Source organism: Rhipicephalus microplus, unplaced genomic scaffold (genome assembly GCF_043290135.1).
Source record: "Rhipicephalus microplus isolate Deutch F79 unplaced genomic scaffold, USDA_Rmic scaffold_72, whole genome shotgun sequence".
Taxonomy (NCBI): Eukaryota; Metazoa; Arthropoda; class Arachnida; order Ixodida; family Ixodidae; genus Rhipicephalus; species Rhipicephalus microplus.
The window spans coordinates 470,145-497,500 of record NW_027464645.1 but is presented as its reverse complement, the minus strand read 5'-3'; the positions used below and the strand labels follow the sequence as shown (position 1 = coordinate 497,500).

The window sequence follows — 27,356 nt, the reverse complement described above, 5'->3', positions numbered from 1 at the left end:
TCTCTTTCTTTTTTGTCTAGCGAATGGGGTCTGCCATTGACGGAGGTCTTTGTTCACGCGCAGACCGCGGACACTGTGACGTGCGCTCACAAGGGTTGATCTAGGCTTAGCTTACCAGGAATAAGTGACAAAAAAAGGGGGGGGGGGAAATGAAGGGTTAGCCAACGAAGGTGCAATATAAAGAAAGAGAGCAGAGATTGTATGAAAGCTCGTCAAAAATGAAAGATGGAGCACGATTTGTTTTTCAAGTCGGATGAACCTATTCAGGTACAAATGAGTTTAGGTCTGCGCCTACATTAAATAATGAATTGAATTAACGTATCGCGGCTAAAATGGACGCACCATTGAGAAATAGAGTTGCCTTGTTAGCGTGTGTTGTTGCGCCTTGACATGTTCCTGTTTTATTTTATTCCCTCTCTGAGTCACGCATAAGCTTCTACTGAACACACCGTTAAAAAGAGCTCATCTGGAGAATGTGTTCTGAAGAAACAGCAACAGAAAGCGGGAAAACAGTAGCAAAGCATGCAAACAGTGAAAAACAAACCGTGTGTGTGTGAGGTCATATCGCTGGAGTCGGAATACGAAAGACTGGGAAAGAAAGGAAGATGGAAAGAAATCCACCAGACTTCGGTCTGGCGTGTCTGGCTTTTACTTTAGCCCCGAAAATCGTTACACGACTTTCTCAGCTGGTCGCAACGTTCTCGATCAATCTTGTTTCTAGATTAGAAGAAGAGGAAGGGAAAAGTGGGGAAGGAGGAGGGGCTACTACGCACTGAATATAAAGATTGGGGAAGTGAGAAATAGAGGGATGTCATATGGAAAGGGAGGGTACAGGACTGTTCTGAAGGAAGAGCGACTGTTGTGATGAGCCGTGGGCAAGAGTTGCGCGCTGGCCCTAGAGGAACGAAAGAAGGTCGATACGACGTCGTAGTCGTCAGCCAACGGAAATGACGCCGTGGCACTTCCGGAAGCAGAGGGTGCCCGCCGTTGTCGTCGCCTCCGTCGCCTGCGCGCTGTGCGGCGGCTTTCTCGCAGGGTCTCGCTGACCGCCGGGCGTGCCGCCGTGCAGGAGGGGCCAACACCTCCTTCGCGGCTCGCTCCGAAGTACCGCCGCTGCTGCTCGCTTCTCTCCATGTGGACGCCTCAGCGTCGTCGCCGACGAAGATCAGAGACTCGTACTCGCCGCTAGGCCTTCTCGAAGGCTCCTTCCGAATCGCCCGCCGAAGTTGTTCCTCCGTTCGGCTCAGGGAACGAAGAGCGAAGAAGTTTGGTGTTTCGGGCTCCAGTCGAGAGCTCCGGCTTACGGAAGAGTGCGAGTTGCTCCTATGTTCGTTAGTATAGTCTGACCGATACCGTTGGCTCCGATGGGATGAAGACGCCCCCGACTCGGAGGTGGGGTTACCAGCGGGCGCGGTAGTGGTGTTTCTGTGGGCAGTGTGGGAGGTGGCGGCGGTTCACCAGCTGAGGTCGTCGCAGCAGCTGTTCTGGACCGTCGGCTGCCCGCGGAGGAAGCAAGGCAGTGCCGGATCTTTGCGCGTCGACGATGAGCGGATTCTTAATGTCGGCGCTGAAGAGCGTCTGCAAGAAGACTCCGTCCAGCAGGTCTTCTGGCGGTGAGTTTTAACAGTTTTCCCGGGATTCCTGGGGTGGTGTTCATGCGACGAAAACAACTCGCAAAACGTGTCTCTGACGTAGAGAATGAGGGTGTCTATGGATGGAAGGGGAATAGTGCTTTCGACCTGCGTGGCTGGTCGCGTGATTGTGCGCGTGGCTTTTGTTTGTGAAGGCGGGGGCGACTGAAGGGGCGTTACCGATGGTTGCGTGCATTATGGTGAGCCGTAAGATGATAACACTTTTGACAGATACCACGCACAACGCATTTCTTCTTAACTTCTTGACTTGGCAGCTTTTAAGCGCCCAACAAGAGCTGTATCGCGCCTGCTGTCAAAGCCAGCAGAGTAAAAGCACGTCTTAAAAAATAATGGGAGACAGTTCAAGAAGCAACACTGTGGGTTTTGATTAATTAACTACTGTTTGGTCACTTATGGAGTCGTTGTACTGCAATATCGTGGCTGAAAAACATGCCCCCGAACACCACAAACGCTTTTAAAATGGCTATGCGTGGAATTTATTGCTCTTATTCTCTGCGTTTCGCCCTTGTTCTCGGGAGAGAAAAACGTTACGCAGTTATTGTCCTAGCAAAATCGTGCTATAGCTTGTGGCGTTCGAAACTCGTTTAAAGGATGTTCCGTCCCCTTTCCGCATTACGGAGTTGAAGGCGCTAGTGAATTGCTTTCCAGAGATTAAGACTGCTGAGTGACGGACGCACATGCGCTGTGCATGCTTGATCCGCTCTAAATGAAATTCGCTTGTGGGGCGTAAGAAACAGCGCGTGCGCTCTTCGTTGTCGTCGTTCGTTGTGACGACAGTGCGATACGGTAAAATAACAACCCGAATTAGAACTTGCATCACTGATGAAAAAGTGCCCCATATTTGAGAGGGAAAGAGATGGAGAGGTTGGTCGTTAAAATGCAGTGAAGTTGGTGCAGTGAATGCAAGGAAGAGGAGATTGCGTTGGGTTTGTTTCAATCAATCAATCAATCAATCAATCAATCAATCAATCAATCAATCAATCAATCAATCAATCAACTTTCAGACATTTAATCAACCAAATCAATCAGCCAAATAATCAATCAATTCAATAAATAATTATTAATTTAATCCTGCAAGAAAGTGCCTGTGAGTATGCATAAGCTTGCATGGGAGTACACCTTTGTTGCACAAGGAACATAACGCTCTTGGTGTGTTTTTTTTTGCATTTAGTTATGTTGTGATGCGAAGCGCAGCAGCCAGCGCTAATAATACCGTGAATATTTTTTGTAAACATTTTTTCTTCATGTTGATGCTGAAATAAAGTTATTCATATTAAGTATAGTATTCATATTAGGATGCCGTACTTGTATGTTTACTTTTACGGCATGTCCGTTTCTTTCGCGCGAAAGCGCTGCATTAGTGAAGTTAATCGGTGAGGTCAAAATTGATGTTCTCCACGTCGTTTTTCCGCCGACGCGATCTGCCGTGCATAACTAAGCCACATGCAGCTTCGCTCTAAAGAGCTCATCATATGTCAGCTATAGTATCAAGCACAGGGATGACCGCGCGAACCGCTCGAAGGTGTTTCTGCGGCTTATAAATAGCCCTGTAATTGCTCATCGATCCCGCGGAACCAAGTCGGCGTTGTGTTAATGCTTCAATTTCGGGAGGGCGCCTGGCTCATTATCCCGAATGAAGTATACTCGTGCATAGAAGAAATGAATAATCGCAAAAGAGACGAGACGAACAAAATAAAACAAACCAAGAGTTACAATTTTAACATATGTAGGTACCAGTCTTGGTGATAAAAACCTGAGCGTCTCCACAGGGAACTAGTATAGAACAAAGCAGAACAGGCGAAGCATTAGCCGTTTCAAGATTCGTCGAGCATACACTTTGCGATGATGTGCGATCCTTGAACCATGTATACCTGCCGGCCGAAGCTAGCATTTCATGTCAAGCATTGAGGTTTAACAACTTTTCGAATTTCACGTGTCAGAAGCACGTCGTGATTGGGTGGCACGTCGCATGCAGGAGGGTTTCCGCTTGTGCAATTGTGACCGCCGGGAATTTCGTAGCGTGCACCATGGAAATGCGACCACCATAGCCGGCGATTGGTTTGGTGATCAGATGCATTTTTAAAATACACACGTAGATGATTAGTCATTCGCATCGACATACAAGTTACATAACCCCTTTACAGTTTGTTAACGTTTTGTCTTTTTTAACCAACTTGCGACGTTTTCTGCAGATTTCGCACTGCGACGTATGTTACGCGTACTCAAAGTCGTTATCTAACGGTCAAGGAAACAGCACCACCACAGCGACGCCGTCCGCGTTTAGACCGTAATAATTTAATCAAGACATTGATACTGTGGCAGTGTTCCGTCGTGGTAAAATCAGAGCGGTGGGATTTTTACGCCGGGAAAGGACTTCCGTCTACCGCGGTTGTTTTTTTCTATCTCACTGCTGATCAAATATAGATACCTAATACACGAGACGGATATCTTCAAGAAAAGGGCTGAGTTCGGGTTGTTGTTACATTAGAGACGAACTCCAGCGATGGTCTGATCCTGATGCGTTTCAAACTAGCGAGTACACATGTTGGCAGCCTCCTATGAGAAAGCACCAGTGTTCTCGAGCGAAAGTGCTCCATTTTCCCCCCCTTCAAGTGTCAGAAATTCTGGCCTGGTCACGCTAGGCAAAGACGTGCTTCGACTACTTCGAGAAAACTTCCGGTCGACATCAGTTTCATAATATATATATTTTTTACGACTCCGCTTTTGCCTTTCGCTGCTCCCAATTTCATAATACCTTGAGCGGGCCCTGGAGGACCTTGTTTTTGGATCGCTCGAAACTATTCGTTGCTACAATCAACTATCGTTCAAACCGCACATACCGATTGTATATTACCTGTTGTGCATGTAGAACAGTTGGAAAATCATCTCGAATGTTATTTCGATATATAAAATATTCTTCACATCGAATCATATGGAACTCTTTTGTGATCTCTTTCAGATTCGTTATATCCGGGTTCCCTTGTATGCAGGATGCCGTGTACTCGCACTGAATCTTGTGTGCTTTGCATTCTGTGCCAATGCCGTGGAAACTGTCAGGGTGGTTCAGTTGCGTGCCGCTTGAGGTCGTGAGTTCAGTCACCGGCTGGAGCCGCTGCGGGTATACTCGTGCATATACTGACTGAATTCCGATGCGCGTAAAGAAAAAAAAAAGAGACCTCAAAATGGAGCCCCATGAACAGAATTTCGAGTACTTGTTTATTTTTGTTGGACGCAACCTTAGCGAACACCAGGAGATACTGAAGCTGAGGAAGGTATACGAGACGTTAATTGTAGTTTTAGGTGTAATGTAAAATTGTGATATAGATGTGAAGAATGTGAAGCGAACGAAAAGAAGGCTTGCCCCTGGCAAGGGCCCGGACCTTCGGCCTTCGAATTTCGCGCCCGATGCTCTTACCAATAGTGCTATATATGCGGTGGTCGTCCCATCGTCCACTTTGTCGTGTGTTTATGTGCATGCACGCCTAATGTTATCAGTCATCGCCGCTACTAGCCGCGGCAGTGAATTTGGCCCAATAAATTTAGACGTATTCAGCGTTGAAGTTGATGCGCTTTATTTTTTATTCACACAATTATAAATGTACACACAAATATCTTAGACGTGTATTATTTTAGAGACGTACATATTAGACGTGAAATCACAATTTAGTTTCATTATAGGCTGTATGAGATTGTCATAATTTTTTCTTGGAGGTTTTACTATACGCGTTCTTCATATACTCGCATCGTATAATCCAAATATTATGTAATCATTTGGTATAGTCCATAACTTGACCCAACAAACCTGCACATATCGCGCTGCAAACCACGGTTTCGCTAGCGCTCGCTCGCCGACACGTTAACCCACGCGGCTTCGAACATCAGCACGAACTTCACGTATACGCGCATTGAAGCAATTTCTGTCGTGTTTTGTGTTGCCATCGATATTCCGAGTCGTGAAAACTTTATTTTGTTTACGTAACTGCCGTTTCGGGGCTCAAGTCGTCGCCTAGATACGAAAGAAGGAAAAGAAGGCGTCGCTTGCGCCGCTTCCCCGTAACCCTGGGCAACAGAAACTTGTGATTCGGGATGTATCGGGCGCTTTTTGGAGGGGGGTGGGGGGGATGACGATTTGGCTTGAATTTGTCGTTCGCTATGTATTGTTTACGTTACTTCGCTACGTGACGAATTTTCGGCGTAGAACGCGAATGGGGTTAACCTTCTTGCTTAGCAAGGACTGTGCCGTGTTGAGCATAGTGGATAAAAGTCTAGACCTATGTCGTATCGAGTGTTCTTCTTGAATAGTTTGTTTGCTCGTTTGTTTAAACTATAGGTCTCTAGGAAGGCGAAACTGCTGTTAAATGGGATTACGCAGCCTTCTTTTAAGCCTTCCCGATGGCTATCGAAAAGCGTAGGCTCAATGCATTGCCGATCGATGTCTAAAGACGCGGGTTGGATTCCGGCCGCAGCGGTCACATTCGGATAGGGGCTAAATGTCAAACGCCCGTGTAATGCGCAATGCCAGAGCAACTAGAAGGGGACTACGGGGAATGGAATGAAAAACAACTTTAGTGGGTCCTGCTGCACCCGGCTCAGTCCCATGTAGATGCCGCCAAGCATATGGTGCACTCAGGAGCCCTCCACTGCGGCGCGCTTCATCGCGACATCGTGGGTTTGACACGTGGAACCATGGATGTTGTTAATATATTGTTACGAGGTTGGTTGCTTCTGAGCGAGATGTATTTGCAGAGTAAAAACTACAGGCAAGAGACACAATGGCTGATTGGCCCAGTCGCGCGCCTGTCAGTCGCACCTCTTCCTTTTCTTCCTCTCCGTAGCAGGACCCCCGGGCGTTGGAGCGCCGTCTCGGCGAGAGTCCGGAGAAGTGCGACAGTAGTAGGGTTTCAAGCGCGAAATATGGACAATGTCAACTAGTGACGAACTTGGTGACGTATTGGAGTGCAATGGCGCTATCTCGTAGGTTACGTCGCTAACTTGACGTAAGACTAGGTAGGGTCCGGCGTATCGGGACAAAAGTTTTTCGGAGAGACCTACACGGCGACACGGTGACCAGAGGAGCACGTGGTCACCTGGGGCAAACGTTATATTTCGATGCCGGTGGTCGTAGCGGGCTTTTTGCATATCCTGTGACCTGGTGAGGCGAGACTGGGCAACTTGACGAGCCATGTGAGCCCGATCAATGGCTTCGCGCGCGTACTCGGAAGGAGATGGCACGAGAGGCAAGGTGGTTTCAAATGGCAATATGGGGTCGCGACCATATAAAAGATAAAAAGGCGAGAATCCCGCAGTGTCATGTCGAGAGGAGTTATATGCGAAGGTCACATAGGCCAACGTTGTATCCCAGTCTCGATGATCATCGGAGACGTACATCGAAAGCATCTCTGTGAGCGTGCGGTTGAGACGTTCAGTTAGGCCATTAGTTTGTGGGTGGTAGGCGGTAGATAGCTTATGGGCTGTAGCACACGATCGAAGGAGGTCATCGACAACTTTGGACAGGAAAGAGCGGCCGCGGTCCGTAAGCAGCTGTCGGGGTGCACCATGGTGTAAGATGACGTCATGAAGAAGAAAATCCGCGACGTCAGTGGCGCAACTGGTTGGCATGGCCTTTGTTATCGCGTAACGGGTCGCATAATCTGTGGCGACGGCAATCCATTTATTTCCTAGTGTCGTCGTCGGAAAAGGGCCAAGAAGGTCGAGTCCCACGCGATGAAATGGTTCAGAGGGGACTTCAATTGGGTGAAGATATCCAGCTGGCAGCAAAGAAGGTCTTTTCCGGCGCTGGCAGAGGTCGCAAGTGGCGACATATCGACGTACGCTGCGGTACAATCCAGGCCAGAAAAATCGACGTCGCACGCGGTCGTATGTGCGGGAAACGCCGAGGTGTCCCGCTGTTGGTGCGTCGTGAAGTTGTTGAAGTATGGCAGGCCGTAGATGACGAGGGATGACAAGCAGAAGCTCAGGGCCTTCAGTGGTGACGTTGCGGCGGTAGAGGATGCCGTCATGCAGCACGAACATACGGGATTCAGCGTCATGGCTGTCAGACTGGATGGCGTCGATGATAGTGCGCAATGACTCATCCCGTCGTTGTTCGATGCGCATATCGCTGACGTCTGTAAACGCCATTACTCTGCTCTCCAGGTCAGGCGCAACGGGATCAGGAGGATCTACCGGATATCGAGAAAGACAGTCTGCGTCCTTGTGCAAACGGCCAGACTTGTAGCTGACGCTAAACGAAAATTCCTGAAGCCTCAGAGCCCAGCGAGCCAGACGTCCAGTCGGGTCCTTCAGAGAAGTCAGCCAACAGAGGGCGTGGTGGTCCGTAACGACAGTGAAAATGCGACCATATAAATATGGCCGAAACTTGGCGACGGCCCAAACTAAAGCTAGACACTCTCTCTCGGTGATGGAATAATTCATCTCCTGGGGAGAAAGCAGGCGACTGGCGTAAGCTATCACGCACTGTCTACCGTGGTGCCGCTGAGCGAGAACTGCGCCGATACCGTGGCCACTGGCGTCGGTGCGAACCTCTGTGGCAGCAGAAGGATTAAAGTGGGCAAGTATGGGGGGCGTAGTTAGGTAGCCGATGAGAGCGGCGAACGCTTGAGCCTGCTCAGGGCCCCATGAGAATGTGGTATCCTTCTTCAGCAAATCTGTCAGTGGCCGGGCAACGTCAGCGAAGTTTTTCACAAAACGGCGAAAGTAGGAACATAAGCCGACGAAGCTACGGACGTCGGATGTAGAACGGGGCACTGGAAAGCTACGGACGACGCGGATCTTTTCGGGATCTGGTTGGACACCATCGGCGTTTACAATATGGCCCAGAATGGCAATCTGACGGTGACCAAATTGACACTTCTTGGAATTGAGTTGTAGCCCAGCTGTTCTGAAGACTGCGAGAATTGCAGCGAGACGGGTCAGGTGGCTATCGAAAGTAGATGAAAAGACTATCACATCGTCTAGGTAACAAAGACAAGTAGACCACTTGTAACCACGCAGGAGAGAGTCCATCATTCGTTCGAATGTGGCAGGGGCGTTACATAGTCCAAAAGGCATGACCTTAAACTGGTATAAACCATCTGGTGTAATGAAGGCCGTCTTCTCGCGGTCCATTTCATCGACAGAAATCTGCCAGTAGCCGGACCGGAGATCTATAGACGAGAAGTATGTAGCCCCGTGTAGGCAGTCCAACGCGTCATCGATGCGTGGTAGCGGGTACACGTCTTTTCGTGTGATCTTGTTTAGGTGGCGATAGTCAACGCAGAAGCGCCAGGTACCATCTTTTTTCTTCACAAGGACGACAGGGGAGGCCCAAGGACTACTTGATGGTTCTATGACACCTTTGTTGAGCATTTTGTCCACTTCTGCTTGGATAACTCTACGCTCAGTGGGGGAGACACGATAGGGGCGTCGGCGAATAGGACTGGCGTCACCAGTATTTATACGGTGCTGAACAGTGGATGTTTGCCCTAGAGGTCTGTCGTCGAAAGAAAAAATGTCGGTATATGACGCGAGAAGGCGATGGATGTCATTGGCTTGCGCAGGGTTGAGGTCGGGTGCAATCATCTTCGAGAAACGATCTGGCCGAGAACAGGTGCTGTTCGCTACTGGAGACTGAAGTAAATCAATCTCGGTGGTGAGCGCTGCTATTTCGAATTCGTCAGCATTAGATACGCTGGCCAAGAACATGCCACGAGGAAGCACTTGAGGGCACAAGCTGAAATTGAGAAGTGGAAGCGAGGTACAATTGTCAGTAACAGTCACAAGCGTATGGGGAATGGCAATGTTGCGGCTCAAGAGGACGTCGGCGAGAGGAAGGAGGACATATTGACCATCGGGAACTTGGGGCTGTGCGGTCAAAACGACGAAGGTGGCTGCCTGAGCTGACAGCCGCACATCCTGAAGAGAGCACAGGCGCGGCGGGGCAGTGGGGGGGTCAGCGACTATCTGAGGCAACTCTAGCTGAAGAACGCCTGTAGCACAATCGATCAGAGCAGAATGATTCGACAAGAAGTCCAGGCCTAGGATAATGTCATAAGGGCAGTGGTCAATCACGGCTAAAATGACAGAAGTAGTGTGGTCCTTTATACGTAAGCGGGCAGTGCACAGACCGAGAACCATCGGCGTGCCGCCATCGGCCACACGGAGCATTTGTGCAGCCGCTGGTGTCAGAACTTTCTTTAAACGTGTGCGTAGGCTTGAACTCATGACCGAAATGCTTGCGCCGGTGTCGACAAGTGCTTGTACAGGTTCGCCGTCTACTTTAACGTCTATTACACTTCGTCTGGTGGGAACGGAAAGAGGATTTGCTGCGGAAGTCGTCAATGCAGCACCACCTCCGGGGGCTGCATTTCTCAGTTTTCCGAGACAACGCGGCCGGAAGCCACGGGGGACGAGAAGCGCCGTGGCTGCGGCGAACGGGACGATGGGCGACGTGTTTGCGGCGATCGAGACTGGTGCCCACGTGGTGAAGGCGAGCGGCTGTACCAAGTGTTCCGAGAATGGTCAATGGCATTGGGCTCTTCGGCAGGTGGAAAGGTGCGGGCGGTATCGTCGAAACGGGTCATATTGGTCGTTGCGCGATGTGCCGAGGACCATGTGTTGCGGCAGTAACGGGCAATATGTCCAACGCGGTGGCAGTTGAAACATATAGGGCGGTCATCTGCAGTTCGCCACTCAGCCGGGTTGCGAGTACGTGGAGAAGACCGTCGGTCGGAGAAGGGCATCACGAAAGGGCGTTCGCTGACTCTAGGCGCGGTGACATGGCACACGGAATGCACTCCGATGTTTTCAAGCTCCCGGCGCACGATGGCTTGAACAAGAGGAACAGTAACAGGAGTGGCATCGGTACTGCGCGAATAGAACGCCGAGGGCGCCATAGCTTCCAGTTCACGACGAACAATGCGTGTAAGGTCTCCCGGCGGCGATGCACGTTGTGGTGTTTGTGGTATAAGGCGTCGCTACCGACTACAGCGCTGTGCGGTGGCACGCGCTCGGTGGCCGCCACGGGGGGAGAAGGAAGAAGATGAGATAAACAAGATGTCTCCGTTTATGCTGTGCTATTCATTATGCACGATGTAACATATTTTGGCGACGAGGATTCACCAGCCCATGTGCTACCGGCCTGAACCTCATCTGTGCCCTCGTTTATTGCCTACCATCTTCTACGATGAGTATTTCGGGGCTACAGCCGCCACCTCCGTTCCTGTCGTCACCTGGACACCCGGACATTCCATGGGAGCAATGGATCCAGGCTTTCAAGAATTACATGGTTGCTTCGGGCGCCTTCGACCTACCTGCCATTCGTCGGAAGGCGATCCTGCTCAACTGCTTGGGCTTGGAAGGACAACGTATCTTCCAGACTCTGACGACTACTGACGACCCGTGCCTCGTGCCTGCGAGCGCTGCGGCAGGTACACTGACGTCCCCTAGTCCTGATGTGTTCGACCGCGCCATCGCGACGCTGGAAGGTCACTTCAAAACCACGTTGAACGTCACTGCAGCGCGTCACCGTTTCCGTCAACGTACGCAGGCCCCAGGTGAGACTGCGGCTGATTACGTCACCGCGCTGAGAAGTCTTGTAGGAGCATGCAATTTCGGTGATCTAACGGACGACATGATACGCGACCAGCTCATAGAGAAAACCACAAGTGGATACTTACGTGAACGCCTTCTGCTGGAAGAGTCTCTCACGCTTTCTAAGGCTCTTACCATTGCCAAACAGCATGATCAAGCGACTAATGAAGCAAGAGAACTTGCACAAAATGACTTGCAAGTTCATCGTGTAAAAGATACTTCAAATCACAGAGAACGGCATTGTAGCACATGTACTTGCTATAACATGCACGGTCAAAGTCGCATATCTCCGAAAGAGCAAGTATGTTATCGTTGTGGTTCTACGGCACACCTTGCAAATAGCTCTCTGTGCAAGGCCAAAGCACATAGGTGTCGACAATGTGAGAAAATTGGCCATCTTGAAAAGGTGTGCAAGTCATTGCGGAAGTTTGAGAAGAATGTTCAGCATGTAGCGGAAGGTAACGATACAGCTGATCCAGACGACCATTTAAGTGTTTGTCAGATCTGGAGCCGTAAGAAGGGAATTTACGCAGCGTTGGAAATAGAAGGAATTTCTGTACCATTTTTGATCGATACAGGATCATCGGTTTCGATCCTGGCCGAAGAACTTTACCAACGCTATTTTTCTAAAGCGTATCCACTGAAGTCTACATCCGTCCAGCTTCTCGATTATTCAAAGGCAGCAATTCCTATACAAGGATGCTTCATTGCTACTGCCTCATTTCACGGCCGATGCACTTCTGTTCTACTATACGTTGTGCCTGGGGGAACGACCATTCTGGGATTAGACGGCATCGCTGCTCTGGATATGAAGATCCAAGGGTCACCGCTCAGGTGTCTTCTAATGACGCAAGAAACTCCGGTGCTACCTCCAGAATTACGTTCTGAGTTTGAGCACCTATTTGCAAAAGAGCTGGGAACTGTGAGAGGTTTCACTCACAAGGTCAGAGTTCGCGCGTCTGTACAACCGGTGGCCAGCAAACTGAGACGACTGCCACTTGTCATTCGCGAGCAAGTCTCGGCAGAAGTTCAGAAATTAGAAGCTCAGGGCATCATTGAGCGTGTCGACTCTTCTGAGTGGGTCTCCCCTATTGTCGTAGCCAGAAAAAAAGACGGCTCGATTCGCATGTGTGTTGACTTACGGGAGCCAAACAAAGCTGTGGTAGTAGACAGTTTTCCTTTGCCACAAACTGAGGAGCTCCTGAACAGCCTGGCTGGGGCACAGCGTTTCTCGAAGCTAGACTTAGCTTCTGCATATCACCAGTTACCGCTCAGTTTAGAGAGCCGTGACCTTACCACGTTCATCACTCACGATGGACTATTTCGCTTCAAGAGGGTTTGCTTCGGACTGGCGTCGGCGCCATCAGCGTTCCAGAAAATGATGCACATGATCTTGAAAGGGTGCAAATGTGTCCTATTTTACATTGATGACATCATCGTGTATGGGCGATCCCGAGAGGACCATTTGGGAAACTTGCGCGCTGTATTGCAACGTCTTTCTGATGCTGGCCTCCGGCTCAACAACAAGTGTGTCTTTGACGTGGCAGAGTTGACTTTTCTAGGTCACGTTGTGAGCGCCAAAGGATTATTTCCGTTGATGTCATCCATTGAGGCGATAACAAAGGCACCATCACCTACAAATATTAACGAACTCCGCTCGCTACTGGGGCTTGCAGGCTTCTATTCCAAGTTCATTCCTCATTTTTCGGATGTTGTCGAGCCAATGCGCGCCTTGCTACGAGGACAAGCCTCTTTCGTTTGGAGTGCGGCAGCACAGAGCAGTTTGGAGCGCCTGAAATCTCTGCTCACATCTTGCGAAGTGCTTCATCTTTTCGATCCTCACTTGCCTGTGTTCGTTACAACTGATGCTTCAGGATATGGATTAGGTGCAGTACTTCAGCAAGACAACGGGACCTCACTGCAAACTGTCGCATTCGCCTCCCGCACACTTCAACCGCATGAGCGGAAATACTCAGTCGGCGAACGTGAGGCCCTTGCCTGTGTTTGGGCTTGCGAACACTGGCACGTTTATCTATGGGGACGACCTTTCATCTTACGAACGGATCACGCAGCGCTGGTTACGCTTCTTTCGACGAAAGGCACCGGTCACCGACCATTAAGGATTGCGCGCTGGTCCTCACGGTTGCTCTGCTACAACTATACCGTCGAATACAGGAAAGGTAGCGAAAACGTCGTGGCTGACGCTCTCTCCAGGCTACCCGTCCAGAGTTTAATCCGCGATGCACCAGAAGAGGAATTTATCTGTTTGTTGTCTCCCGTAGTTACCATGCCAGAACTTCAAGAAGCAAGTGCCAATGATCAGATTATCTGTGAAGTTAAGCACTTCACGACTACTTCTTGGCCTGACAAGAAATCACTGTCAAAAGAATTGCTACCTTACTTTTACGTGAAGGCTGAACTCTCTGTTGTAAGTGATATCCTATGCCGGGGTGACAGGATTGTCGTGCCTGCAACGTTGACACGCCGCCTTATGGATCTGGCCCACGAGTCACATCCAGGCATTAGTCGTACCAAAGCTCGCCTGAGAGAGTCCTATTGGTGGCCATGCATGGATAGTCACATTGAAGAACTGGTGCGCACATGCGTGATTTGCCAGTCTTGTGACAAGTCCGCACGTACCTTTCCAGCGCCACTGCAACCTGTTCCTCTTCCTGACGCGGCGTGGGAAAAAATTGCCATCGACATTGTGGGACCTTTCACGCAAGCTTCGGCCGACTGCCGTTTTGCGATTACTGTTATTGACTATTATAGCAAGTGGCCTGAAGTGGCGTTCGTGCGAGATGCGACCACGTCTACAGTGAAGAAGTTTTTACTTGAACTTTTTGCGCGAGAAGGCTACCCACGTAGTATTGTATCCGATCATGGACCACAGTTCTCTTCAGCAAGCTTTGACGAGTTTCTCACGGAGCGTGGAATAACGCACTACAACTCTTCCGTGTATTACCCACAAGCTAACGGCTTGGTGGAGAGATTCAATAGGGTGCTGAAGTCGTACATTCAACTAGCCCTGCTTGAACGTCGTGACGTACGAACAGCCATGCTTGATTACCTGCAAGTATATCGCTGTACGCCTCACGCGACTACTGGTGCGACACCCGCTGTTCTTCTTCATCGACGCCAACCTCGCACCAGACTTGACATATTGGGATTGCCCGACAGATGCTTCAGCACGGACCCGTCAAGGGCGATTGAACAGCTACGAGAGCATGTCAAAAAGAAGCAAATGATCTCGAAGAGCTACACCGATGAAAAACGTGGAGCCAAGGAACCCAGTTTCGTCGTTGGTGATTACGTGCGCGTTAAGACAACTGCAGCTCACGGTAAGCTGTCTTCACAATTTTCCGCGCCCAAGAAGATCATTGGAAAACGGGGACCGGCCTCGTACCTTTTGGACGATGGGCGTGTGTGGAACGCATCTAAGTTAATCGCAGTTCACTCCGGAGCGGTCAACAAAATGAAATCGGGCACCCCTGCTGTTATGAACTGGACACCTGCATTTAATCGGTCTTCTCATGCATTACAGCCTGAAACCGCTGCCCTTATGAACTGGTCCCCTGCATCTGATCGGTCATCTAGTGCGCCCCAATGGGACACATCAAGAGCGGATGGTCATGAAAGGGCAGACCCCGTATCATCTCCACCAGACGGCACGCAAGCTTTGACCAGTCCAGGATTTAATGCGCCTGCAAGGAAAAGCAAGCGTAAAAAGAAGACCCCAAAGAAATTGAAGGACTTCGTTAGGAAGTAGACAAAAACAGTTTTGTGTGTTTCTACCATTTATTTTTATTTTATTTTATTTTTTTTTTTTTTTTTGCAAGAGGGGATATGTGGTATAAGGCGTCGCTACCGACTACAGCGCTGTGCGGTGGCACGCGCTCGGTGGCCGCCACGGGGGGAGAAGGAAGAAGATGAGATAAACAAGATGTCTCCGTTTATGCTGTGCTATTCATTATGCACGATGTAACAGTGTTGACTGGTCCTCGCAAGTAGATGTTGCAGCGGTGTTTGGGAGTCGAGCGAATGTTTGTAGAATGCGGCGACTTTTCACTTGCTCGAACTGACGACACTCTTTGATGATCGCGTCTACGGTGGAACAGCCCTTGCACATCAGGAGATTGAACGCGTCGTCGGCAATCCCTTTCAGAACATGTCCCACCTTGTCACCTTCTGTCATGTCGCTTTCGGCCTTTCGGCAGAGGGCCAGCACGTCTTGAATGTAAGCGAGGTATGACTCCGTAGGGGATTGGGCACGGCAGGCCAATTCCTTTTTGGCGGCGATCTTCCGACTGGCGGTTTTGCCAAACACCTCCCGCATCTTTGCTTTGCATTGGTCCCAGCTTGTGAGTTCTTCTTCATTGTTCTCATACCACACCTTGGCCGTGCCTCTCAAATAGAACAGCACATTAGCCAACTGAAGTGTGGGATCCCATCTGTTCGGCACACTCACTCGTTCAAACATGGCCAGCCAATCGTCAACGTCGACGCCATCGGTTCCGCAGAATGTACCGGGATCCTTGAGAGGCGTGAAAACGTACGGTTGCGACGCCATGTTCGTCGGAGACGCTGACGTTGACGCGGAGGGCTGAGCATTGGCCATGGCTGGAAGGGCGATGCGACGTCCGCTGCGGAGCTCCGTTGCCTGATGGTTACCCAGCACCTCTCACCAATATGTTACGAGGTTGGTTGCTTCTGAGCGAGATGTATTTGCAGAGTAAAAACTACAGGCAAGAGACACAATGGCTGATTGGCCCAGTCGCGCGCCTGTCAGTCGCACCTCTTCCTTTTCTTCCTCTCCGTAGCAATATTACCAAAGCTATCGAGACCTGTATCACGAATAATAATAATAATAATAATAATAATAATAATAATAATAATAATAATAATAATAATAATAATAATAATAATAATAATAATAATAATAATAATAATAATAATAATAATAATAATAATAATAATAATATAATAATAATAAACGATAGGGTTCAACTCCTAAAAACCATGATATGGTCATGAGGGACGCTGTGAAGGGCTCCAGAAAATTTGACTTCCTGGGGTCCTTTAACGAGCACCTAAATCCAAGTACCCTGTTCTCAGGCATCTTCGCCTGCATCGAAAGTATGGTTGCCATGGCCGGAATTTGATTCAAAGATCTTTGGGCCAGCAGTCGAGTATTATGACTGCTAAACCAGCCAGGCGAGTATCACGAAACACAGGAAACCATATCTGCCTTGACCACTGGTGACACTAACTGCAGTGCATAAAACTATAGCGGGTTTGATTATTGGCCGCAATACTGCGCACGTTTTACAGCGAAAGCTGTTACGCGATTACAACTCGGGTCACGCGCAGTTGTCCGCCGCCGCCGCAGCCGGTGTCCTAGCACCTAGCACCAATGACACAGTGGGGCTAGAACCCAGTTCCGCTGGATGTAAGCTCAGTATTCTACCACTGAGCTACGCCGGTGCTTGTAACTTGTGGTCAAACTTGCCTTAGGCACGCTTGACCTAGCACCAATGACACAGTGGGGCTAGAACCCGGGTCCGCGGGATGCAAGCTCAGTATTCTACCACTGAGCTACGCCGGTGCTTGTAACTTGTGGTCAAACTTGCCTTAGGCACGCTTGACCTAGCACCAATGACACAGTGGGGCTAGAACCCGGGTCCGCGGGATGCAAGCTCAGTATTCTACCATTGAGCTACGCCGGTGCTTGTAACTTGTGGTCAAACTTGCCTTAGGCACGCTTGACCTAGCACCAATGACACAGTGGGGCTAGAACCCGGGTCCGCGGGATGCAAGCTCAGTATTCTACCACTGAGCTACGCCGGTGCTTGTAACTTGTGGTCAAACTTGCCTTAGGCGCGCTTGACCTAGCACCAATGACACAGTGGGGCTAGAACCCGGGTCCGCGGGATGCAAGCTCAGTATTCTACCACTGAGCTACGCCGGTGCTTGTAACTTGTGGTCAAACTTGCCTTAGGCACGCTTGACCTAGCACCAATGACACAGTGGGGCTAGAACCCGGGTCCGCGGGATGCAAGCTCAGTATTCTACCACTGAGCTACGCCGGTGCTTGTAACTTGTGGTCAAACTTGCCTTAGGCACGCTTGACCTAGCACCAATGACACAGTGGGGCTAGAACCCGGGTCCGCGGGATGCAAGCTCAGTATTCTACCACTGAGCTACGCCGGTGCTTGTAACTTGTGGTCAAACTTGCCTTAGGCACGCTTGACCTAGCACCAATGACACAGTGGGGCTAGAACCCGGGTCGGCGGGATGCAAGCTCAGTATTCTTCCACTGAGCTACGCCGGTGCTTGTAACTTGTGGTCAAACTTGCCTTAGGCACGCTTGACCTAGCACCAATGACACAGTGGGGCTAGAACCCGGGTCCGCGGGATGCAAGCTCAGTATTCTACCACTGAGCTACGCCGGTGCTTGTAACTTGTGGTCAAACTTGCCTTAGGCACGCTTGACCTAGCACCAATGACACAGTGGGGCTAGAACCCGGGTTCGCGGGATGCAAGCTCAGTATTCTACCACTGAGCTACGCCGGTGCTTGTAACTTGTGGTCAAACTTGCCTTAGGCACGCTTGACCTAGCACCAATGACACAGTGGGGCTAGAACCCGGGTCCGCGGGATGCAAGCTCAGTATTCTACCACTGAGCTACGCCGGTGCTTGTAACTTGTGGTCAAACTTGCCTTAGGCACGCTTGACCTAGCACCAATGACACAGTGGGGCTCAAACCAGGGTCCTCTGGGTGCCAGCCGGCCCCGCCGCGGTGGTCTAGTGGCTAAGGTACTCGGCTGCTGACCCGCAGGGCGCGGGTTCGAATCCCGGCTGCGGCGGCTGCATTTCCGATGGAGGCGGAAATGTTTAGGCCCGTGTGCTCAGATTTGGGTGCACGGTAAAGAACCCCACGTGGTCAAAATTTCCGGAGCCCTCCACTACGGCGTCTCTCATAATCATATGGTGGTTTTGGGACGTTAAACCCCACATATATATCAATGGGTGCCAGCCCAGCATTCTACCACTGAGCTACACCGGTGCTTGTGACTTGTTGTCAAATTTGCCTTAGGCAGGCTTGATGTCAGGAAAACAATCCAATAATACGACTTATAATGCGGTTTAAAACAGCGAAAGGACAACCAGTCATCGCACAATGCGAATAGCGTAACGAGTGGTCCGTCCAATGCTCCAATCCATTGCGAGAGCTTGTTCTTGTTCCCCTGTTAACTGTGGCGCATATCCACTTCAGCTATAATTCCTCATCGTCGTCAGCAACTGCATGAACAATAGGCACAAAATTTCTTGCAAGTGTTTAGCGGATACCACGCTTCTCAGAAGAATGACGAACAATAGCCTAGCGAACGCCGGCTTACTACCCAAATAAATTTATTAATAATGCCCTAGTGGGTACTAAGCAAGTGTGCTTGCAGTAGTTCATCATCATCATCATACACATCATCATCATCATCAGCCTGAATACGTCTACTGCAGGACTCTAGCAGGACAAAGGCCTCTCCCATGTTCCGCCAGTGAACCCGGTCCTGTGATTGCTGCTGCCAATTTATACCCGCAAACTTCTTAATCTCATCTGCCCACCTCACCTTCTGTCTCCCCCTAACCCGCTTTCCTTCTCTGGGAATCCAGTTAGTTACCCTTAACGACCAGCGGTTATCCTGTCTACGCGCTACATGCCCGGCCCTTGTCCATTTCTTCTTCTTGATTTCAAATATGATATCCTTAACCCCTGTTTGCTCCCTAATCCACTCTGCTCTCTTCTTGTCTCTTAAGGTTACACCTACCATTTTTTTCTATTGCTCGCTGCGTCGTCCTCAATTTAAGCTGAACCCTCTTTGTAAGTCTCAAGGTTTCTGCTCTGTAGCTAAGTACCGGCAAGATACAGCTGTTATATATCTTCCTCTTGAGGGATGGTAGCAATCTACCTGTCACAATTTGAGAGTGCTTGTTAAATGTGCTCCACCCCATTCTTATTTTACTAGTTACTTCTATCTCGTGGTTCGGCTCCGGGGTTATTACCTACCCCAAGTAGACATAAGCTTTTACAACTTAAAGTGCGCTTTTACTTATCTCGAAGCGCTGCTCTTTTCCGAGGTTGTTGTACATTACTTTCGTTTTCTGCAGATTAATTTTAAGACCCACCTTTCTGCTCTCCTTGTCTAACTCCGTAATCATGAGTTGCAATTCGTCCCCTGAGTTACTCAGCAATGCAATGCCATCGGCGGAGCGCAGGTTACTAAGGTACTCTCCATTAACTCTTATCCCTAACTGTTCTCATTCTAGGCTTCTGAAAACCTCCTGTAAGCACGCGGTAAACAGCATTGGGGAGATTGTGTCCCCCTGCCTTACACCCTTCTTGATTGGCATTCTGTTGCTTTCTTTATGAAGCAATATGGTAGCAGTTGATCCCCTGTAGATTTCCTCCAGGATGTTTATATATACTTCATCGACGCCCTGATTCCGCAGTGTCTGCATGACGGCTCATATTTCTACTGAATCAAACGCCTTCTCGTAATCTGTGAAGGCTATGTATAGTGGTTGGTTATATTCTGAGCATTTCTCTATTACCTGATTGATAGTATGAATGAGGTCGATTGTTGTGTAGCCTGTTCGAAATCCTGCTTGTTCCTTTGGTTGATTGAATTCTAATGTTTTCTTTACTCTGTTAGCAGTTACCTTTGTAAATAGCTTGTATATACAGAAAGCAAGCGGATCGGTCTGTAATTCTTCAAGTCCTTAATGTCTCCTTTCTTATGTATTAAGATTATGTTAGCATTCTTCCAAGACTCTGGTACTCTTTCCATCAGGAGACACCTCGTAAACAGGGTGGATAGTTTTTCTAACACAATCTGTCCTCCATCTTTCAGCAGATCTGATGTTATCTGATCCTCACCAGCAGCTTTGCCTCTTCGCATGCTCTCCAAAGCTTTTCTGACTTCTTCTATCATTACTGCTAGTTATTTTAGTATTAAGGTCGTGGTTGTCCCGGCTACTGTACAGATCTCTGTAAAACTCCTCCGCTATTTTAACTATCCTATCCATAATGGTGGTTATTTTGCCTTCTTTGTCCCTTAGTGCATACATCCGATTTTTGCCTATCCCAAGTTTCCTTTTCACTGATTTGACGCTTCCTTTGTTTTTCAGAGCGTGTTCAATTTTCTCCAGGTTATACCTTACGCCTATTAATCAACTTCGAAAGCTCTGCCAGTTCTATTTTGTCTGTTGTACTTAAAAGTAGACTTTCATAATTTGACGTTTATTAATGAGATTCTTCGTTTCCTGGGAAAGCTTGCCGGTGCCCTGTCTAACTACACTACCTCCAACTTCCTCTGCACACTCCGTAATGATACTCGTCAGATTATCATTCATTGTATGTACGCTAAGCTTGGTTTCCTCACTAAGAGCCGAGTACCTGTTCTAAAGCGAGACCCTGAATTCCTGTACTTTCCCTCTCAGTGTTAGCTCATTGATTGGCTTCTTGCGTATCAATTTCTGTCGTTCCTTCTTTAAGTCTAGGCGAATTCGAGACCGTACCATTCTATGGTCACTGCATCGTACCTTGCCAACCACTTCCACATCCTGCACGATGCCTGGGTGTGCACTCATTATAAAGTCTACTTCGTTCTTATTTTCGCGATTAGGGCTCCCTCATGTCCACTTACGGTTTCCTCGTTTTCGGTAGAAGGTATTCAAAATCCGTAAATTATTGCGTACTGCAAATTCTACTAGTAGCTCTCCTCTGGCGTTTCTAGTACCGATGCCATAATCTCTTACTGCCTGGTCTCCAGCCTGCTTCTTCCCTACCTTTGCATTAAAGTCTCCCATCAGTATAGTATATTGTATTTTTACCTTACTCATTGCCGATTCCACGTCTTCATAAAGCTTTCAACTGAAGTGTCATCATGGCTGGATGTAGGCACGTAAGCCTGTATCATCTTCATCTTGTATCTCTTATTGAGTTTAATTACGATACCTGCCACCCTTTCATTAATGCTATAGTATTCCTTTATGTTCATAATGGAATAATTGGAAGCGCAAACCAACGGGACAACAAGAGAAGATCTAGGTGGAACCTTCTCCCCAATTGTTTCCCTTTCTCATCTTTCTGGTATATAATTTCTTCTCTGAATAAACTGAGTTTCAGTCTGCGCTAGTTTGTCTCTTCTCTTGTTGTCCCGTTGGTTTGCGCTTCCAATTATTCCATTATAAGTTTGTACTAACTAGCCCGCCTGTCAACCCTACTGCAATTCCTCTATGTTGCCAGCTATGTTTCATTGAATTAGGAACCCCACTCCCAGTTCTTTTCTGTCAGCCAAGCCCCGATAGCAAAGGACGTGTCCATTCTGTAGCACCGTATAGGCATCATCTGTCTTCCTAACCTCACTGAGCCCTATTATATCCCATTTAACAGCCTCTAGCTCCTCGAATAGTACAACGAGACTTCCCTCACTAGATAAGGTTCTAGCGTTAAATGTTGCCAAGTTCAGGTTCCAATGGCGGCCTGTCCGGATCCAGAGATTCTTAGCACCCTCTGCTGCGTTGCAGATCTGACCGCCGCCGTGGTCAGTTGCTTCGCAGCTGCTGGGGACTGAGGGCCGTGAGTTATTTGACGTATGCATGTGGGAGGTAGTGGCCAGATACTGCACCAGGGTGGCCAATCCTTCTCTGGTGAGGGAGTGCGTTCCCGGCGGTGGTTACCGGTGAGGCCGCACCCCAGGCCTCTTAATGCAGTTCTATCACTTGCAGTAGTTACCCAATGAGTATTTAGAAAAGGCTCTGAAAGGCCGCTCTTCTAGCTTTCGCTGTGACTGCGCTACGCCTTCCGCGCACGCCTGGTGTTTTCTTTTTTTTTTTTTTGCTTTCACACGTGTTGCGTGCGCCCCATTGACATCTGAAACCCTGTGCGATCAACACTGTATGCTTCTGTCTATATGATTATGTTGCGCACGCTCTCATTTTGCAGTCATCATTATACTACGAGAACAAAAATGTACAAAGGAAGCGAGCACAGATTAATTGATAGGCGAAATAACAATAATATTCAGCCCTGAAACATGGGGAGGTTATCGTAGGACGCAAGCCAGGCTGGCTAGAATATTTGTTGTATGGTTTACGCAGCGCTGAAAGACGATGTAAAACCCGAATCTACCAGAGCAACGCTCGTCCTGGGCTTCTTGGTTCTACATTTTTGTCTTTGAGCGCTACGTCGACTATGAAAATTGTTATTCCGCGCGGACCACGCTACTAACAATTCACGAATTGTTAGTTCTAACCACAGCGTGCACCCCCGTGCCCGTTTTTTTTTTACTTTGACAGTGTGAGTGCTTTCCAGCGTGTAAACTGACGCTAGGTGGACCAAGATCAAGCAAAAGCTAACAAACGCATGGGCATGCAAAAAAATCTGTAAATGAGAGACGGACAAACAGTAAACAAGCGATCAAGCATGCATGAATGTCCCTTTCTGTGTGTCGCTTCGTCTATAAAGGCCGCAAGCCAAGAGCTTACGAGTACTTGCCCCTCAAACAAACGCACATACGCACAAACACGCGTGCACACACACACACACACATGCACACACACACACACACACACACACACACACACACACACACTAGTGAAGCACACACACACACGCGCACGCACGCACATACACACACACTCACACGCACACACACACACACACACACACACACACACACACACACACACACACACACACACACACTCACACACACACACACACTCACACACACATTTTTCATCTCAGTATGAGGGCGTGCTTTTGTTTGTTCATTTGAGAAAAGATCATTTTGCCGCTTCGCACGCCACTCCCTCGCCGTAACATCTCGTCTCGTTTCTCATCCGCTCTTTCTGCATCGGCATGCCGTGACATTCCAGTCAGCAGTCGGCGCCCGCTGTTCGTGCAGAAAAAATAATGGCGGTATATAATGTCAGTCAAGCGGGACGTACCGTTCTCGCCCGACTGCACACACTCCCTTTACAACACGCCGTGATACACCTGCATACCTGTACCTGGCCGACGCTCATCCAAGGCCACCTTCTCCTCGACTTTTTTGGGGGGACTCTTTTCCTCTTTTGTTCCTCGTGGAGGCCTGGCCTCGCAGATCAAAGCAGGTTCACCCACCCTTTAACTCGTTTCGCGGACTAATGCGCCCGAACTCCTCCGGGCTTTTTGCGACGACGAAAATGGCGAAATCTCGTATGCAGGTCGCTCCGAATCAGATGCGAATCAAATTTTCTCCCGTGTTTCCGATCGCTTTCTTACCTTCTTTCTTTTCTCCTTTGTCTGTTCCTTTCTTTTTCTTGTTTTGTGTCAACTCCCTTACGTTTATAGGTTAGCTGCCCTTAGTGCGAGAATTATTTTTCGTGCTCCGGTGAATCTTCTTTCCCGTCGTCGCAAGGGGAAAAGTGTAAATTCCAGGAGGCCCATTGGGAGGCGGTGCAAAGTAAAGGCGTCGCGACGGTGCAGACATTGCCCGTCGACCTTCGCACTGCTTTGCTCGTGTCTCTGTCTGGCTTTGCGTTTTTTATAGTCTCTCAAGGTGTGGAGCTGCTGTATATGACTTCTTTAGGGGGTAGGAAGCCATGTACAGTAACAGCGCGTAGGTGGTTAAGCTTATAGACTTCAGCAACTAGATGGTTCATCTTAACTTGCTGAACTAGAAAGTGACTACAGATTAATAGAAGTGAGGTGTCTTTTTCCCTTCTTCTGCCGGCTTTCGGCTTCCCGGGTCTGTTTTCGTGCCAGGACTGCACCATCGGCTTGGCGAATGCGGGCTCTCTCTCACCTTTGCACTGTCGGCGCTCTTCTTGAGTTGTCCATGGCATACCTATGCCATATGGTACGTTTCCGTGAGCCCCGTAACTGTCTCTCAGGGGGAGGACACCTCAACAGTAGCTCATGGGGTATGGGGGTAAAGAAGGGAAAAAAGGATAGGATTAAAAGGTAGAGAGATAGAGAGAGAGAGGGAGGAGAGAGGAAGGCGCAGGGACAGGGAGCGACGGAAGTAAGGAGAAGACAGAAAAGAAGGACACGGTTGCAGGAGTCCGAGGACGGGGCACCACTGGCGAGAGCTCTTGTCGGCGACAGGAGATGGCGTAGGGCTAATCTAGTCGGCCAGAGCTACGCTGTCGTCGTCGTAGGGGACCGGCGGCAGGACGTGGCGTATAGGGCCAACCCAGTCGGCCAGAGCTGCGCTGTCGTCGGAGATTGCAAGGGCGCAACCGGTCGGCACGAAATCCAGCGAGCGAGTCGTACGTTTCAGAAGAAACTTATGCGAGCGTGTTCTGCGCCATAGTTCGACGAGATGGACGAAGTCACTCACAACGCAGCCAAAGGTACGCGTGCTTGGGTATGACGCTGAGAATGACGTAACTGATAGGAGAGCCAATAGAGACCCTTGGGGACACCGATGCCGGACAGTTTTTCATTTCTCCTAGCCATATACACTTTTTGCTGTAAAAAACGTACGGCCGAATGAACAAAAGCGGAAATATCAAATGACGAAGTGAACTGATCACTTCACTTCAGTTGAGAACGCGTCATAGTGGCACATTACTGACACACTGACCGAGCCACGAGGCGAATATAGAGCATAGCTTGGGACCTAATAGCGCATAAATAAGAAAACGTACCCTGCGTGATCGCAAAAAACAAAAACAAAAACAAAAAAACGATAACGTACGTGCCCAACATGACCGCCTCATTGCTTTCTATCTCTTCAAGGCCGTTTGACTGCTTCCCATCCAAAATGAGTTTCCTAACACCTTCAAATGCACAAAAAAAAAGGAGCGATTGATGGATAAGGTGGGTCACCTTTGTGCGGAAGTCTAATAAAGCGGCGAGTGCAGGCCCGACACGCGACAAATTCAAAGTGCGCTGCCAGCACTGAGGAAGAAATAAATAAACAATCGATAAATAAAGAAGTCGGCTGTTATAGAAGGAAGGGGGCGCGCGGAGATCTGTGGAGGCGCGCGACCGATTTGGTCTTTGCGACAAATCGACGACAGCCGAGTCCGCGCCGACGGCGGCGGGCCTCGCAGTGAAGCTCGGAGCTTTCAAAGACGCCGGCGCGTTGACGGCAGGGTCTTGACAAACCCCTCTCATCTTTTCTTTTTTCTCCTCCTGAAAGGCGAGCTTCTTCATTGCCGCCCTTTTTATTCCTTTAACACCGTACTGTAGAATCCAGCTCGTCTCCCTAGAAACTTTTCTTGCGAAATGCTTCACGGGGTACCGCGCCTCCTCCCGTTCTCTTTTTTTCCACTATTTTTTTCAATCTCTGTACGCGTTTTACTGCGGTGTTCAGTTTTGCCGCAACGTCGAACTTTTCGCCAGTTTTTTTTTTTGGCCCTTGTGCGTCAGTATGATAGGCCAAATGTTTCTTTATTTCATTTCTTTTTGTGCCTCTTACGCCAAAAGAGTGCGAGATACTTACCTGTGACATTGTAACATTTTATTAGACGAGATTTATTTATATAAGTTAACTGCATTAACGTGCTTCTTGTTTGTTTTTCTGTAAGAGCCCACCCCCATCTAAAGTAGCATTTGGCGCTAAGTCTATATATATATATATATATATATATATATATATATATATATATATATATATATATATATATATATATATATATATATATATATATATATATATTTGCCTTCAAGTGCTCTGAATTGCTAACCTGGCTTCGATTTTCGGCGGTGCAGCAAGCAGGTTCAAGCAATGACGTGGCTCAGTGGTATAACAGCTGCCTCCCACGCAGGAAGCCCGAACTCGAATCTTGCTTGGTCCGAAGAATTTATTATTTTTTTCTTTTTATCTTTCTCAATTTTTCGGCCGCGAAACAACGATGATTTTTCGCTCACAATCAATGACGCCGACATCGGAATTTCTCCGAAACGAGCTACTTCTTCCGTGTCCTCGGGTTAAAATGCCGAGTCTTACGTCCTCCACCGCCGGGAATGCGTTGAAAGGTGCCGTTCCGTTGTACTAAGGGCAAAATATAAAGAACATTGCCGAAGGTTCGCCCCTTCGCGAAAACAATGCTGAAGACCTTTTGCTCCAAGCAGGCGCGCCAGCGCGACGCCTACGGCTTTGTTAGCGGCCCATTATCAGCAGCTGCGCGCTACTCATAGGAAAATTTGCATTGCCATTCAAAGTGCTCTCGGTATAGGGAGGTCGCTGAGTTCTAATTTGCACAGTTCGGACGGGTATGTGAAATAAAAAGTAAAGAAAACTCAAAGTACCGGAAATTCATTGGATGGCGAGAAATGCCATCGTCAGGGAACATCCATTCTGTCGTTTCGTAGTTGTGTAAAAAAATCGAACGCGTGCACAACAATGTGCTACCCATGGTATATGCATTACGTTTTGAATTTCAACGCAGCAATTAAAGCTTACTGCGAAACTAAGTCGTAGCTGTGTTAGGCAGATATAGAAAGGGGCTGTATATTTATTATAGTCAGCGTGGATTCGGACAGCTGGTGTTCCGAATATATTTATTTGCGCAAGAAAATATTACTAGACATTCTTCGAGAAAGTGAGCGAAAGAAAAAACACTTTTATTTGCACAAAAACAAGAACTCTTCTTCTTACGGTAACTCTTAGCGCAAAACAAAGACAAGTTTTCAATCACGACTAATCCATGTATACCTCGATGTGATGTGATCGTTTTTAACTGGGTGCGGAAATTCGCCCTTGCACCTTGTCCATCTTTCTCTGCCCTCTCTCTGCGCTTGATCTTTCTAAAAATATTCACCTTAATGTTCCTAAGCGAGGCTCTTAGAACCCGATCCATCGCTCCTTCATGGGAGGCGCTAGGCAGTTTTAGTTTAGCGTTAGCGTGATAGTGGGGTTTAAACATTTCCTTACCGCAAATTTTCCTTGACGAAAACGAGTTTTTTGCATGGCGAGATAGTGCTTGCGTGTTCAAGTTATAACTGCAACATCCCTTAGCGGAGGATGAATTGGATAAAAAAAGCTAAAAACAACAACTGAAAAATGCTCACCTGTACCGACGCATACGGCAATGTTTTTACTTTATACTGTTATA

General features: G+C 48.6%; 1 protein-coding gene across 2 annotated transcripts in view; it reads left to right on the top strand.

Annotated features, from left to right (window-relative positions):
* LOC119173912 (uncharacterized) overlaps positions 1–27,356 on the top strand; it is a 228,424-nt gene that overhangs the window by 64,739 nt on the left and 136,329 nt on the right. Inside the window, exon 1 of one of the 2 annotated variants that reach the window (XM_075885123.1) lies at positions 839–1,613. The exons of the other annotated variant lie outside the window; for it this stretch is intronic. Coding sequence (XP_075741238.1) covers positions 1,544–1,613 — 70 coding nt within the window. The 5' untranslated portion in view covers positions 839–1,543. Of the gene's footprint in view, positions 1–838; positions 1,614–27,356 lie in introns of those variants that run through there. 2 annotated transcript variants of the gene reach the window in all.